The sequence below is a fragment of the Glycine max genome, chromosome 13, assembly GCF_000004515.6.
Source record: "Glycine max cultivar Williams 82 chromosome 13, Glycine_max_v4.0, whole genome shotgun sequence".
In the NCBI taxonomy this organism is placed as follows: Eukaryota; Viridiplantae; Streptophyta; class Magnoliopsida; order Fabales; family Fabaceae; genus Glycine; species Glycine max.
This window is the reverse complement of record NC_038249.2, coordinates 33447462-33463216: the sequence shown is the minus strand read 5'-3', so window position 1 is coordinate 33463216 and position 15755 is coordinate 33447462. Positions and strand designations below refer to the sequence as shown.

At 33.7% G+C, this 15755-nt stretch overlaps 2 protein-coding genes across 2 annotated transcripts; one reads left to right on the top strand and one right to left on the bottom strand.

The window, feature by feature from the left end:
* Positions 1-837: 837 nt before the first annotated feature.
* LOC100807390 (calmodulin-binding receptor kinase CaMRLK) lies at positions 838-4849 on the top strand. Its single transcript, XM_003541649.5, has 2 exons — positions 838-2874; positions 3213-4849. Exons 1-2 carry the CDS (start codon positions 1296-1298, stop codon positions 3854-3856), a joined length of 2223 nt encoding a protein of 740 aa, XP_003541697.2. The 5' UTR covers positions 838-1295; the 3' UTR covers positions 3857-4849.
* A 2819-nt stretch (positions 4850-7668) lies between these two features.
* On the bottom strand, positions 7669-12891 carry LOC100806859 (O-fucosyltransferase 8). Its single transcript, XM_006594486.4, has 10 exons — positions 12280-12891; positions 11502-11588; positions 11284-11383; positions 11059-11129; positions 10679-10767; positions 10282-10402; positions 10056-10199; positions 8872-9203; positions 8516-8756; positions 7669-8161 (listed from the first exon to the last, which is right to left on the bottom strand). The coding sequence occupies exons 1-10, from the start codon at positions 12544-12546 to the stop codon at positions 7853-7855; spliced, it is 1761 nt and encodes a 586-aa protein (XP_006594549.1). The 5' UTR covers positions 12547-12891; the 3' UTR covers positions 7669-7852.
* Positions 12892-15755: the final 2864 nt, after the last annotated feature.

The window sequence follows — 15755 nt, the reverse complement described above, 5'->3', positions numbered from 1 at the left end:
TGAGTGGAAGGAAGACTAGGCATTATTGAGACAAGGTCTTGGTAATTTGCATGTGGTTTGTTTTTCTTCAAGTAATTAGATGATGGAGAAGAATGTCCCGAACTGTGCTTGGCTCTTCCGGAAATTTGCCAGTCCTATTTTGTAGCATTTACTCGGCCATACCAATCAATTAGGTTTCTATAGCTATGGCAATCAATTGATTAGGCAAGGTTTAAACCAGCAAAACTAGCTTAGTCAAAAGAAAAATGAAGCACTCTTGACTCTAATAGTGCAATCAAACAATCATTGTTCTGTTATGATGATTCTATTTTCTTCACCTATGAATAATCCAAGAACCACTTTGTCAACTACTTCTTAGTTACAATGTAACCTTTTATTTATAGGGGAATTGTATACTCCAGGAAGTTAATTATGGCAGTATAATTTAATTCTTAGAAGAAAGGAAACCACATCATGACCCTCAGGACTGAAGACTTGACTCTGGTTGAATCTCGAGCATTCGCTGAACTAGGGATGGCTGTCAAAAACATAAATAGAATGAAGACGATCGAACTAAATTTCTTCTGGCTCTGCCTTCAGAACATCTTTTTTTTTTTTAACCCAAAAATGGATTGTAGCCCATCCCTTGAAGTTTGCACTCTGCAACTTTTTCTAAATTTGAGTAGTCAATTTGCAGCACATTGCAGTGGCCAAGTAAACAACTACAATAAAAAAAAATTGAATACGTAGTATTTTATGCAAACAGAAGCAAGCCTACAAATAAGTTTTCAACCACAATAAAAAAAAAAAGTGGTATTTTCTGAACCAGTTGGTAGAAGCACAAACAAGGTGTTGTCAACTATGGTCTGGGATTAGAAAATTTATTGGCATTACATCATCTGCTCTGTTGAGCTTTCTAACCTTCTGAATCCAAAATTAAAGAACTAGGACCCCATCCTTTTCGGTCACCTTCAAATCTATTTGAATTCAGGACCATTAATATTTTATATCATATCAGAGACTCACTGTTTCCTTCTGAACCCCCACTTACAAAATACAAACACACACACACTTACTCATTAGTCTCCACAGCATAGCATTGGCCCCAGTAAATTTCACAAATTCACCATGGGCAATAGTGTCACAGAATAAACATTTGAAATTGAATGTAAAACAAACATAAAGTGACATTGACTGCCAAGCGGTGATCTCAAAACCTCTTCAACAGTCAACACCCATCGTACAAGTTCCATTAAATTGTTTTTCACCATCCATAATCACGCTCACGTGCCGTTAACTCCTCCGTCAACAAACACATGACGCCGTTCTTCCTACTTCACTACCACTATAACCGCGAACTATCCCACTTCACCAACAACTATATCCCACCCTCTGTCCCTTTTTTTTCTCTCTTCGCTTTCTTTCTTTCAATTCATACTCACCATTGGGGTATAATAGGGACACGACATTGTAACGGTGGAGTTAAGAAAATGAAGCCCTGCTGCACATTCTTCATTCTCCTTTCGCTAGTTGTTATTCTCGTTGAATCTTCATGCAAAAACGAAGACCATGAGCTGGTGTCAAAGGCGTTCCAATCTGTGTCTGGATTCAACTCTTCCTGGTTCGAAACAGGTTCTAATTGTTCAAATGCTGTGATTAAAGGGATAAATCTTTCGTCCAAAAACCTAAGTGGGAACATCTCCTGGAAGTATCTGAGGAACATGTCCAAGTTGGAGGTTCTAGATCTGTCTGGGAATTTTCTGCAAGGCCAAGTCCCAAATTGGTTCTGGAGAAGCTCAACCTTATTGGTAGTGAACCTTTCCAGCAACAGGTTCGGAGGGAGCATTAACCCGGCCACTTCCCAAAACAGTTCCTTTTCATCGCTGCAAAATCTCAATCTCTCACACAACAGGTTCACCAACCAGCTTCACCTCTCTGGTTTCTCAAATCTTAAAAGCCTCGACCTTTCGCACAACAACCTCGGAACCTTGCCTTCCGGGTTCCAAAACCTCACTACCAATCTACACCACCTCGATCTCTCCAACTGCAACATCAAAGGAAACGTAAAACCCATCTCCTCCCTCACCAAACTTTCATCCTTGGATTTATCAAACAACACGTTGAACGGTAGTTTCCCCTCTGACTTCCCTCCTCTGAACAACATCAAATTCTTGAACATCTCCCACAACAACTTCAAAGCCTCCACCACCTTAGACAGGTTCATAAAGTTCGGCAAATCAGCGTTCATTCACGCCGGCAACAACTTCAACTACTACAACGCATCAAAAACGCCAAAGCTTCGTTCAACTCCAACTCCAACCCCACCGCACCAACAGCCCCACCACATTCACGCGAAGAAGAAGAAGCGGCCAAAAGAAAAACAAAAGTCAAAACACAAAACCAGAACCATGATGATTGTGGCCTCGGCACTTGTTGTCGTTGTCGCGTTGTGCATGTGCTGGGTGTGGTGTTGCAGGAGGAAGAGGCAATTGGCGAAAAGGAGCAAGTGGGCGATCTCGAAGCCGGTCCCACTGAGCATGAAGATAATGGAAAAATCAGGACCGTTCGCGTTCGAGACCGAGTCAGGGACATCATGGGTTGCTGACCTCAAAGAACCCTCTTCCGCAGCCGTGGTCGTGTTCGAGAAGCCACTCATGAAACTCACCTTCGTCGACCTTCTCGCTGCCACGTCACACTTCGGAAAAGACTCTCTCCTCGCTCAGGGCAGGTGTGGGCCCGTTTATCGCGCTGTCTTACCCGGAGACATCCACGTGGCAATCAAGGTCCTCGAAAACGCCAGAGACGTCCATCATCATGACGCTGTCGCTCTCTTCGTTGACATTTCCCAACTCAAACACCCCAATCTCTTGCCCCTCTCCGGTTACTGTATTGCAGGTACCGTAACAAAAACTCTTATCTTTTTTCATATGGTTCCAAAATTCTGATTTTTATCTGTGCACCAGTGTCCTTTGACTTAACCTACTCTAATTAATGCATTTCACGGGCTTTAATTTACTGTAACGTTTCCCTCGGTTAACCTATTGCGTAACCATTTTCACCTAAATCTAGCACTCGCTTTTATTACGTGTGAAAATAATCCATGCATGCACTTTCCAGACAAATTTGAAAACAATCTCCTCACTTGTTTTTCTTATGTAGTACATCTGTACATGAATTACGATTTGAACATTTTAATTTATTTGTTTATTTTGAATTATGATTATTATTATCAGGTAAGGAGAAGCTGGTGTTGTATGAGTTTATGTCGAACGGGGATTTAGGTAGGTGGTTGCAGGAGCTACCAACAGGGGAGACTAACGTGGAGGATTGGAGTGGTGACACGTGGGACATTATTCATAACGGCGCCGTTTCTCGAGCCTCACCCCCCGAAAAAATGGGGTGGTTAATACGGCACCGTATTGCGGTGGGTGTGGCGCGTGGATTAGCGTTTCTCCACCACGCGGGGTCGAGGCCCGTCGTGCACGGCCACCTGGTGACGTCGAACGTGCTTCTCGGCGACGACTTCGAGCCGCGGATCGCGGATTTCGGGTTTCGGAAACTCGGGCGAGAGAGCGCGGCGGCGAATTGTTCCACCGAGACGGACGTTTACTGTTTCGGGGTGGTGCTGATGGAGCTTCTGACGGGGAAGGCCGGCACGGCGGAGACGGTGGTTTGGGTGAGGAAGGCGGTGAGGGAGGGCCACGCGGTGAGGACGTTGGATGAGAGGCTTAAACTCGGCGGCGACTCGGAGAGTGAGATGGTGGAGAGTCTCCGAGTCGCCTATTTGTGTACGGCCGAGTCTCCGGGGAAGAGGCCCACCATGCAGCAAGTGTTGGGCCTTCTCAAAGATATTCACCCGAGTCATGGACTCGACTGAGTTCACTTCACTCGCTCAACTGAGTGCATGTTTCATTTACAGATGAAATTGTTGTGGCCAGCTTTGCAATGCAAATCAAACAGATAAAAGATAAAAGGAAAATGAAACCAAAAGCAAGACTTATCATCCTTTCACAAAAGTATTTTTTTATTTTATTTTTCACCTGATTTCCTCGGTCGCTTTTGAGTAATTCAATTCCTCTATGCATGTCACGTGGCAGTGGAGTTTTGGGTCGTGTTTTTTTTATTTTTAAAATTAAATATATATTTAGGATTATGATTGAAATGTAATGTATATACGAAAAGTTCAGGAAGAAAAGAAAAAGTGAAAAAGGTGGACAAAAAGAAGTGGGGTAGGAAGGGATGCTAGGGAAGCCTGAGATGAAGCAATGGAGTGTTCAGTTCAGTCAGTGTTGTTTGTTTAATGTGAAATTTCTTTTTTGTGATGAGCATGCATATTGCATAGTGCAGAGAATCCCACTTATTACTTGTCTCTTCTAAGAGGGACTTCCATCATTCTTATTCTTCATCTATTTTATTGTTTCTCATTCACTTTTTTCTATTTTTGCTTTGTTTGCTTTTACTTTATTCTCTTGTTAATTTATTTCTCTTTAGTTTGGGAAAGAATATCCTCCCCAAAGAAACAATGAGGCAGATCATAGATGAGATAGATGCACCTATGCTAGCTTTTACATGTACCCACTTGCTACAAGGTAACGTGTTTGTTTTATTGAAACAAAGGGACCATGTGTGCGGTGTGCGATCGAGCATGATGGGGTCGTGGCACTGTGAGAGTCTCTCTCATTAGGTAAGGTGATGATCTTTATTTGTCAATATTGTACGCTAATTTCTGAGTGGGGTTGCGGTCAAGAATCAGTTGTGGCTTTCAAAAGTTGCGTATATACAGTTGTTACCATGATTAAGAGGTCGAGTACTGTAGAGTGATTTTGATGGAATATATCTCATTAAGGGGATCATTCAGACATTATTATTATGAACATGAGGAAATTAGAATAGTTCGTCCACCAACGAAGAAAATTCCATTAAAAAGGGATTTGATAATCCTACATTTAATCATTTCAGGTGTTAGCATTTGCATCACATTGATGATATAGTATTTAGCAGTAGATCGTTGAACTAGCATGCAGCTAGTTGGATTGGATAGTTTATGTCAAACTATTTTGACTCTTGTGACCATGAAATGATACTGTATATGTATAAAAGCTTACGGCGTTAACTACTGATCTAGAACTAGGGAATTTTCTGTACCACGTAACTTTGACACTGCTGCTTGTTTTCCTTAAAATAAATGCTCCCAATGACGGTTTGTAGTATGATTTGAATTCCAACAACGAATTCGATGGGTAACCTGTAGTTATTTTGATTAACAAATAATTAGGACAAACATGGAAGAATTTTGGTATCAGAATTTTCATTTGCATCAGAAAATAACTACTAGCTAGGAACATTTTGCACGTCACTATCCACTTTACTTTCAGGCTTCAGCTTCTTTAGTTGGCCAGCCAGATAGATTTCCTCGTCCTTAAAATGATTTTATATATTTCAAATAATAATTTTAAAGAGATAATGTGACGATAGCTGATAGGTCGGTGGTGGAAGGAGGAAGTAAGAGTATATGTCCAAATTTTTTATTCTTTACTTCCCTAACTCTTATAAAATGAATTTAACTTTTACATATGACAATGCCTTTATTTATTGAAAATTTTTCTTATTCGTTTACTTTTACATAAAATTCCCAGATTATCATTCAATTCTATCGAAATATTTTGTGGTTTGTGATGGATTTGGGATATACAATAGTTCCAAAAAATTAGAAGTAATAAATTAATTTCATGGGAAATTAATAAAATTTAAAGGAATTTATAAGACGTGAGAAGTGAGATTGAAGTTTGAAAAGGAGAAAATTAATTTGAGACTTTAGTTTAATTGAAATTTGATGTTTTTGTTTGTGTGTTTTGAGTAGAGATACTTTAATCAATTCAATTTGTAGAGTTTTTTTAAAAAAAAAAAATTGAGAAGTTTAGGTATAGAAAAATTGCAGAGGGGACAAATTTTCTTGACTTTTAAAAATAGAAGAATTTAATGAAATAAAAAAAATTAAAAGCTCAAAATTAATTACACACAGTTTATTAAAATTATATTAATTCAATAATTTAATATCTCCTCTTCACGAAAAGATCAATTATAAGTAATAAGTTTTTACACAAAAGAAACTCAAATCACAGATGAGAGTATTTTTGGTGGGAAAAAAATTAATGCTAATGTTTCTAAATTTCTTTCAGGCTACATACACTCATATATATCTGATACATTAAAGTGGAATGCTTCAGTTTTGGAGTTCTTTTGCCTTTTGCTTTATATGCATTTGTTTCCAAATATGCTACAAATCTAAGCCATCATGTCCACTTCACTATTTTTCTTAAAGAATTTCATGGGGTACAGCTACTTTTGACCTTAAGCAATGGAAAAACTCAGTGATGGTTTCGACTAAAGTTGGTTTCAGATATATATCAGATAAGATTTAGTTCAATATTTCGTCTTTGTTAGTGTGAGTTAAGCATCATATCCTTTATATATCTTTAAGGTGGAAACCGACACTAGAGATTAGAGATCATAGACTATAACAGTCAAAATACCTTGGCATGATGCTTCATATGAAGCAATTTTATGCTATTGAACTCACCCAACTTAAAGCATGTTTAGTTCAGCGTTTTTCCAGAGAAATTCAAGCCAATGCAGAAGCAAGATAATGTAGCTTCCATTCCATTTCTTTTCAAATTTTCTACGTGAAAATTTTAGCATGCTTGCATTTCAGAGGTTGAAACAAACACACATTTCAAATTTTAAATCATGGGCTACACCAACCCAAAACTTCCAAAAACACTCCAAATCAGTGTGTGCAACAGGCCCTAAACTTAATAATATACTGGATGACCCAAGTCCAACATGTTAATAATTAAGATTACTTCATCATTAGAATCCGAATAAGAGTTTAAAAAGTAACATGGCAGGTAATCAAACCTTAATGGTCCTAACCTAGACAGTTCAGAATGTGGCACCATAATTTCCAAATGCCAATCTATTTTGTCACGTAATCAAACCTTCGAAGTGATTTTTGTTAGGAGGCTAGCCAATTGAATGGAGTTGTCCATGCTTTAGCAAAAATGGCTCCTAATTATCCTAGCTCCCAAGTTTTTTTGCAATATTTCTGAATGTATTGTTTACTTGATTACGAATGATAAAGCATGGTCCTATTTCTGTTAAAAAAAACAAACTAACATAGCAGGATAGCTATGGCCTTGTAAAATTAAACAAATTAAAAGTACAATTTAAAAAGCTGTAAAGCCCAAGAAGAAAAAAGAAAGAAAAAAAACAAATTAAAAAGCCGGAGATGAAGGAACCATGAAAATTATAGGATACAATATATTTTCGTGTTAAATTAACAAAGTTCCAATTTTATCCTTTTTTAAAAAAATATTATTTTTGTTCTGGTAAAATTATAATATGTCATTTTTAGTCTAGTTATTTGGATGAATTCCATTTTATTCAAACTTACGTGACATTTTTTAATTTAAATTTTAAAATATAATTTGTAGAGATTAAATATCATCACAAATTATAAAAAATTTCAAAAAATATAATATCATTTTTGGAGTTTAAAAACCATCACAAATTAAAAAAAATGCAAGATTTGAAACAATTTCAAATTTGACACCATATGTTATTTTTAACACATGATTACAATAATACTAACAACAAATTAGATAAATTTATCTGAATAAAAAAAAGATAAATAAAGATAAATAGAAATTTATTCTTTGAAACAAAAACAGTTTTATTTTTGTATATAGGATAGTGAATAAGATATGATACAGGAAAGGAAAGAAAGAAAAAAAAAAACAATGGCTAAAGAAATTCAATCTGAAAAGTGTTTTATGTTAACAAGTGTTCTGGTCTGCTAATGCAAGGACTAGAGCTAATGGTGTTTGCACATGCACTCAGGGCACCTGGGATTTCTATAAATGCTTCGGCCATAACTCCTAATGCCAGCCTTCTGAGATTCCCGAATCATCTTATTTACTCTGACTTCAAACCTGTTCCATCTTATGGTGTCATTCTCCCTCAAAATTGCGGCTAGCCTCGTCTTGTTTGGCCGCAATGTAGGAGCATGATCACCACCATAGTAGGTTCTGAATCCAGATACCAATGATGAAAGTTGGCTACCAGAGTCAGTCATAGCAAATACATCAGCACTTGCACATGCAATGAAATCCAAAGCAGCCAACTGCATTCACATCAAGTTAACATTATTAGTTATTGACATTAACAATATTGTCACAGATAAAAATCGTCGCTAATGAATTTCCCCTCGTTATAAATCAAGTGCCTATTTTTTTGTTTTAACCCTCCGGATCGATAGAATAAATGGATTATGACTAATTTAGAGTTCAACCGATAGGTAAATAAAGTGTCTATTTGATTTTGAACCTTAACTCGTACTTGGGTATACTTCAATAAAATCTTGTCAAGAACATGACTGAACCGTGAACAGGGAATTAAGACCTGAATGAGAATTTTTAAAAAAATGGTAGAATGAAATGGATTATTGTCAAAGATAAAAGATCTAATACCAAATTACCTGAGAAGAAAAATTCCTGAAAGGTTCCAGTTCATTGTATGTAAGCAGGGTTTCCTTTGTGATCACATTGGGATAAAGGCTGGTGAAGGGTTCCATTCTTGAGTTTCCCCCATAAATATGAGAACCAGCCAAGTAAATGTAAGTTTCGCGTTTGAAACCAAGACCTGCTAGAACAAGTGCTGCTTCTTCTGGTGTCAACGGACATCTTCCCAATTTTCTCAAATGCTTTGGAGAAATAGAGCTATAAACATCAATAGTACGTGCAAAAAATATTACTATATTAGAAGACTACAAGGATATGTAGCAATCAAATTCAAAACACCATGTTGAAAAGCATATAGTAGAAACATGCATACGTTGAATTCTTCTTCAAGCGCTCAAGAAACAAAGGGAAATGGCGTTCTCTATAGGCTTGTAGTTCCTTTCTCTCGTCTTCTCCACCTCCAAATTCACATAAGGAATAGGCCACCATATCTATTTCAAACCTCAGGTGCAAAGCAAGATATTTTGCTGAGCCCCTTTTAGCTTCATGATATTCATTGTTGCGGATGAACTTCCCCAGCAATTGAGTGTCTAACATGCTGCGTCGAGCACCATATTTTCTAATCCTTTGGATCAATAGCGAGCCAATTTGTTGAATTGTAGGCGCGAACTTCAAAGCATGGAAATTACATTTGCATCTTAACCTCTGCAAATGCAATTATTTCAAACATATATAAATGCATTCTAAACGAAGGCTAAATACCTTGAACCTTATAGAACATTTGACTTAACTACTATAGTATGAATATATGAAGAGTGAAGATCTGATGGAAACAACACTAACTGTTTAAGTGTTCTGATCTGATTACTGCATAATGAAAATGAAGAATATCTCTTCAAATGATAGTGTTTCGTGGGAAATAAAGAATATATGTCACCGCTGTTGCTTTATTAAAGCTTCTGTTTAAATGAAGTACATGTGTGAAAAAGATAGTGTTGTGCACAAGGGGGCAATCTTAAAAATGTTTTGGCCCAAGTATCCAAAAGAAATTCTCATAAGGGTTTGCATTATCCATGCTTATGAAATTTCAGAAGGGACTACTTTAACCTCAATTTCCTTTAAATTAAACTCAGGCCTTAATGGGTAACAATTAAATATTTGATCGTAACAAAAGGATGCATATTTATATGGTTGTTTGGCTAAACAGCTTAATTAAGTGCTAATTAACTAAGTGTTCATCATATAAGTAATTATGCATAAGTTGTTTCTGTAAAAGAAGAGGAAATAAAGAAATAATTTTCATCTAAGTTGTAAATTGTTTTCATAAGTTATTCTGAAGAGTTTATTGAAATAAGCTAAAACCAGCTTAAGAGTATAAGTTCAAATAAACTAGTCCTAAGTGTTTATGTCATAAGATAAGTTCAAATAAACTATAAAGTATGTAGTAAACCAGTAACAGTCCTATTAACAACTGAATATTGAATATAAGGCAAACTTCTTATAAAGTAGAAACCTATTTAAAACTAGACAACCGAGGTAAGTAGGTAACTGTATGACCTGAATTTCAGAAGGCATTGGATCAAAACCTAGTCGATTTCCATATCCCAGGAAGTGAACAACTCCATTTCTCAAAAGAAGAGGAAGCACAACTTTAATATAGTCTGCAGGTGTGGCCTCCTTGGCAAGATCTGCATCTGTAATCTAAAATGCAAGGTGTTTATTGGAAGTTGTTATAACAAGTACTATCTGTCTTCTCAAGTACATCTCATAAAATATTACAAACCTGGCTGCCAATTGCTTCTACATCCAGAGATTTCATATGAGGTGGAAGTTCCTTCTCAATCTTGATGTCATCCTTCAAGATATTCATGAAATACTCCTCCTGGTATATATCTCCAAACTGGCTGCATTTTTTTAATTAAATATTTAATAAATTGTTGAATCATTCAATTGAAATTACAATCTGTCAATGAGGTGTATGTCATCAAATAGTACTGCAACTCAAGATTTTGATAATCGAGGTAATTGAACTATTCAAATAACATTTATTAATGTTTCAGCATTCACATCCAAATCAACACTGGTGAACAGATGAAAACTTTTACTGTATAAAAAGAAGTAAAACAAGACCTGTATAAGTGAAAAGTTCAGTTACTACTTTAGTACTGAACACATCATACCTTGGATCCTTCCATACGTTGCTGTAAAGAAACTTTGGAATAACTAAGGTTGCATTAAGGAGAGATGCCACAGCAACAGCATTGCAAATCTGTAATCACTATAGTAGTCTCATTACTTCCTTTATTGGATATACCAAACAAAAGCATGTCAAAAAGAAAGGATAAAAGATCATATAAGAATCAACTACGTGCTTGATATCCATTATCTAAAATGACACAGCAATAGCATTATGTCAGTGGGAGACTTAATTTGTTTTTTAAGACCAACCCCTCCTTTTCTATTCCACGATTATGGATTATTTGTATTTGTATTCTTCAAGTAATGTGCAATGTTGATATTTGAATGTCGGAAATGATATGAATTAACTGCCACTACTTACAGCAACTCGTTGTTGATTAAGACCTCCATTTGCACTGACTAAGATGTAGCCATTATTTTGCACAGGCTTCCCTGTCACAGATTATAAACTGGTTACAGAGTAGTGTACTAGGCAAATAATTTTTCGATAATAAGTAGCTGATATAATAGTATAAGAAATAAATACATATTAAATGTTTTTCATGTTATATAAAATCAATCAATGCATAGGAAAAAAATCACATACTGGGATTGGTTTGAGTTTTTCTTTCTGAACAAGGTTTCCATAAAGATGCCTGCCGAAATGTTTCCACCCATAAATTGGATGACTCTTGCTTGAACTCCTTCTGTAGTAACAAAAGCTCAGAATATTAGATAGAGATGAACTTCAAATATAATACAGTATCTAAATACTAAAAAAATTATCTAAAAACATGCATATCAATCTGCAAATTTGTTCCTAACCTCTGCAAGAGCACTGGAAGCCAAGTTTAGAAGCCGTTCATACATATATACTGGCGATCGTTTGCTGTAGATGTAGGAATCTCTACCCTTTTCATTGAAATATACGTTAGTTATCCTATGCCAATCGGCAAATATCAACGCAAAATATCACATAAATTTTAAGTACAAGGTAAATTAAATTCTACTGATCTGAGACGTGCATCCCTAGCTTATGATAATCTATGTTCAAATATTCAGAAACATCACATCCAAAATATAGATAAATAGTCTGTAACTTCCACTAGCAGAAATCAAAACTGTACATTCATCATGGCTAGAAACTTTGAATCACAATTGACATCAAAGTACGTCTAGATTTAATAGATAAGTATACCGAGAAAAAGACTACTTGCTATAATAAAGATTAAATACTAATTCACTGTTAATAACCACACCCTGACATGAGTATGATAAATAGGATAAATATGAACGCATTTAGGATGCGTTTGGATGAACTTTTCCATAAACTCTTATAGAAGAAGAAAATAAGAAAGAATAACGAAAGAAATTTCTTCATAAACTAAAATTAGTTTATGTAAAAGTTCTTTCATGTTAGCTTCTCCAAAAGCTTATTAACTTATACAAGCTAGTTTTAGATTATGAAAAAATTATTTCATTTCTTTCTTATTTCTTCTTTTGTAAGTACTGATGGAAAAGTTTAATATATTAAATCTCTAAAATGATTTGCAGATATGAATTCAAGGAGGGTGCTAATAGGCAATAGATGATGTACTTGTACCTGAAACACAATTGAATTATTTGAGGCTGTACTGGGTTGAAGATTTGTGAACTCAAAATAAGAGATGATAAGAGAGTCAAGAAGAAAAAGGCAACCCAACAATCCAAACATCACAACAATGGCCCTGATGTGCTTTTTCCCTACATAGAGCCCCCTACAGTAACTGCATTTTGAAGAATCACTTTTCAGGCCATGAAGCAACAAAGTTTTGGAATGCCAACCCTGAAACTCTGGACGCAGACTTTTATGAGACCCTTGTTTCCCCATTACACTACTACGGTACTACCTATTATCAACTTAAAGTAGCTAAAACTTATGAGTTTAACTATTCACAAGGGCCTCATGCATATCTTTTTCCCATAAAAAGATAGAAAATGGTAACTAAAACAAGAACAAAGGGACTCTAAGAAGCCTAAAAAAGTCTATGTTTCTGGTGTCTTGCTGACTCTGATGGCTTCCAAAACCGAACCACCAATCCATTAGAATTCTTCAAGTTTGGTGGCAATAAGAAATTAGGCAAAAGAGTGGCGCTTTCTGGTATGTTTCCAAGTGAAGCGAAGAAGTAGGTGATTGAGATATGCAGCTGAGAAAGTAGCAGATGAATGAGTGAAATCCAAGCAAAAGATGTAAACTCAACTATGCATTGAGAACTTACCTTATGGAATAAGAATGAGCATATTTATATGGAACAACAACTTCCCACCAAACACAACACTGACGTACAACAGGTGTTGGGGTGGTACAGTTTCAGCTTCCAGATTTTCCAATTCCATCTTTGTCAAGCAAAGGAGTGAAAGTACCAACAACAAACTTTTCTTTTTATTTTTTTCATTTCTATTCTGAATTGAGTTTTCTTTCAACAAACATGGCTTGCTTATGTTACTTGTATGGTCTGGCGGGTCTTTTTACACAATCCATGTTCCATTGAAAACCATTACACTTGATTCTGAATCATTTAATTTGTTTTTATCAAGAGCTTGGTCTTCGAATCTCTAGCCTTTTTTAATCTATTCTAATTATTTGAACAAAGCAGACAAATTTTAAATTACTCAAGTAATTATCCTGAGAGAAACTCTTTTGAACTTGTCTGACAAGTAGCAACACACTTTATTAGATTAAAAATAAATCTATTATTTTTTTAAAGTGAAAAATAAGCTATTCTTATTTCTTTATTTTAAAAAATAAATCAAATCATTTTAGCAGTAAGTTTGTTTGTAGCATTTTATTTAAAATGCCATTTCTCAATTTTAAAAATACCTAGATTTAAACTTTTTCGTATTTTATTTTAATTTGGTAGCTCCGTAAGTAACTTTTCTTAACAATTATTTCAAATTAATAAGAACAGTTTGGATGATAAAATGTTTAATTGTATGCCTTAAACAATAACTTTCCTAGAAAATGCGTTGTATTTTAAAAAAAAAATAATTAAAACGAGGCAAAAGCCTATAACTGTTTTGCGCTTTGCTAATAATAAAAATAAAATAAACAAAGGCTTTTTTATTTAGGAAAAATAAAGGCTTCTTAAAAATTTGTTGAAGTTTCATTACGAAAAATCTGTTGAAGGTTAAATGATACACGCGTGGATAGAAAGTAGTTAGATTAGATCTTAGATGTGTGCAAAGTTGCTAAGGTCAAATTTGCATAACCCTTTTTTATTGGTTTTTTGTTAAAAAAAAATGCATAACATAAGTATTGCTTTGGGACTAGGCCCCTCCTTGGTAAAAAATAAAAAAAATAAAAAATTATTGCATTAAAGGGGAATTTCCTCAGTGTGTAAAGTTTGAATTGCAATCGTACTCATACTCTAATATTTTAGGTGGGATATTTGTGGACTGAATTAGTTTAACTTTAAAGAGAAAAATTATTTAATTTAATTATTTTAGTTTTGTTAATTTATCATTTAATTATTTATTTTAAACATTTAATCTGATTCGATTTCATCTAATTTAAAGTGATTTGGATTGGATTGATTTTTTTGTTTTAATCTTACTTTTAATTTCTTTTAGAAAATACTAAATAAAAGGTAAGATACATGGTAAATATAATAAAAAAATAATTTCAAATATCAAATATTTTATTTATATGTCATTATATAATTAATAATAAAATATTTGTTAACTCAAATAATTACTAAAAATTTCTTTAATTAAATATATTTCATAAAAAGATATAAGTTATGTGATAATTTATAAATATATAAGAAATAAAAATAAAAATGAGTGATATTATAAACTTATGGAAACATGTATAAGTTCAATTTAGATCAGTTTCTAAAATTAAATTTGAAATTCAATCCAATTCAATAAAAATTTTGATTTTCCAATTTTTTTATTTGTTTGGTTTTTGATTTTTTTTTTGGATTAAGATAATTTAGATATTTTTTTAATCAATTCAACCCCTAATTTTAGATATTTTTTTAATCAGCATAATTTAAACCTTTAGCTTATTGGTTGAATAAGGAGATATCATGTAAACTTTGACATTTGGACGGATTACATAATTAATCTTTAGTCCAAAATTTAGTTATATTTAAAATTCATCATCTTTTCCTAAGAATATATTATGTGAAGATGAAACTTATGTCATGTTGATACCGGGTTGTGAGTTTGAATACTATATTTGATGTATGATTAAATAATTGTTGGTTATTAAATTTTCATTATTATTAATTATTATTAACAAATAGATAAATAGTTAACGACTTATACTAAAATAATTTTGCCATGCATGCGTTTGGATAGTTTTTTTTTTAAAGAGGTATTGAATTTATTTAAAGAGTTCAATTGATTTTGTTTAATACCTGCTTATATATCAAACAAAAAAATTAAAATATTTAGTATTTTTGTAGAATATATAAATGACCTTATTTATATTAACATTATGTTCATTTTAGATCCTTTCAAGTAATTAAGGTTTTAGATTTTTTTTAACATTATTAAGAATAAATTTTTTATTAAAGATGATCAATTATATTTTAGATTTTTTTGATGAATATTAATAATTCATAAAATTAATATATTCCTTACATTTGACAAAAAAAACCTCATTGTGATAAGAATTTTTCAACAAGACCGTAAAATTCAATTTTATATATTTAGTAATAAATTTTTCATAAAATTTTTAAATAAGAACATTTGTAAATGATAAATTTTTTATGAATTTATTAATGATAAAAAATTAAAATATGCTTTATTTCAATTTCCATGCAATTAAAATTTTCTGAAAATTTGAAATTACAAATCTAAAAATAGAGGGTAAAAGTTGTCTCATCTATAGAATTTAAACTACTTTATATTTTTTTTTGATAAAAAAACTACTATATTTATTAATACCACGAATTTAAACTTGAGCATGGTTTGAATTGAACGAAATTTAAATCCGAAACAAATCTTGACAGGTGCATTAGAGTATCTTTAGTGACTATTCTTCCCACCAGTACTTATGCCAAGAATAAGACAAGATATTCGCAGTAGAAA

Bases quoted from the DNA above. Each gene is read 5' to 3' on its own strand.
- LOC100807390 (XM_003541649.5), top strand. From the start codon at position 1,296: ATGACGCCGTTCTTCCTACTTCACTACCACTATAACCGCGAACTATCC. The intron at 2,875-3,212 runs GTACCGTAACAA...TATTATTATCAG, and splicing joins CTCCGGTTACTGTATTGCAG to GTAAGGAGAAGCTGGTGTTG.
- LOC100806859 (XM_006594486.4), bottom strand. From the start codon at position 12,546: ATGGGGAAACAAGGGTCTCATAAAAGTCTGCGTCCAGAGTTTCAGGGT. The intron at 9,204-10,055 runs GTCATACAGTTA...TTGCATTTGCAG, and splicing joins CAATGCCTTCTGAAATTCAG to AGGTTAAGATGCAAATGTAA. The intron at 8,162-8,515 runs GTAATTTGGTAT...ATGTGAATGCAG, and splicing joins TCAGGAATTTTTCTTCTCAG to TTGGCTGCTTTGGATTTCAT.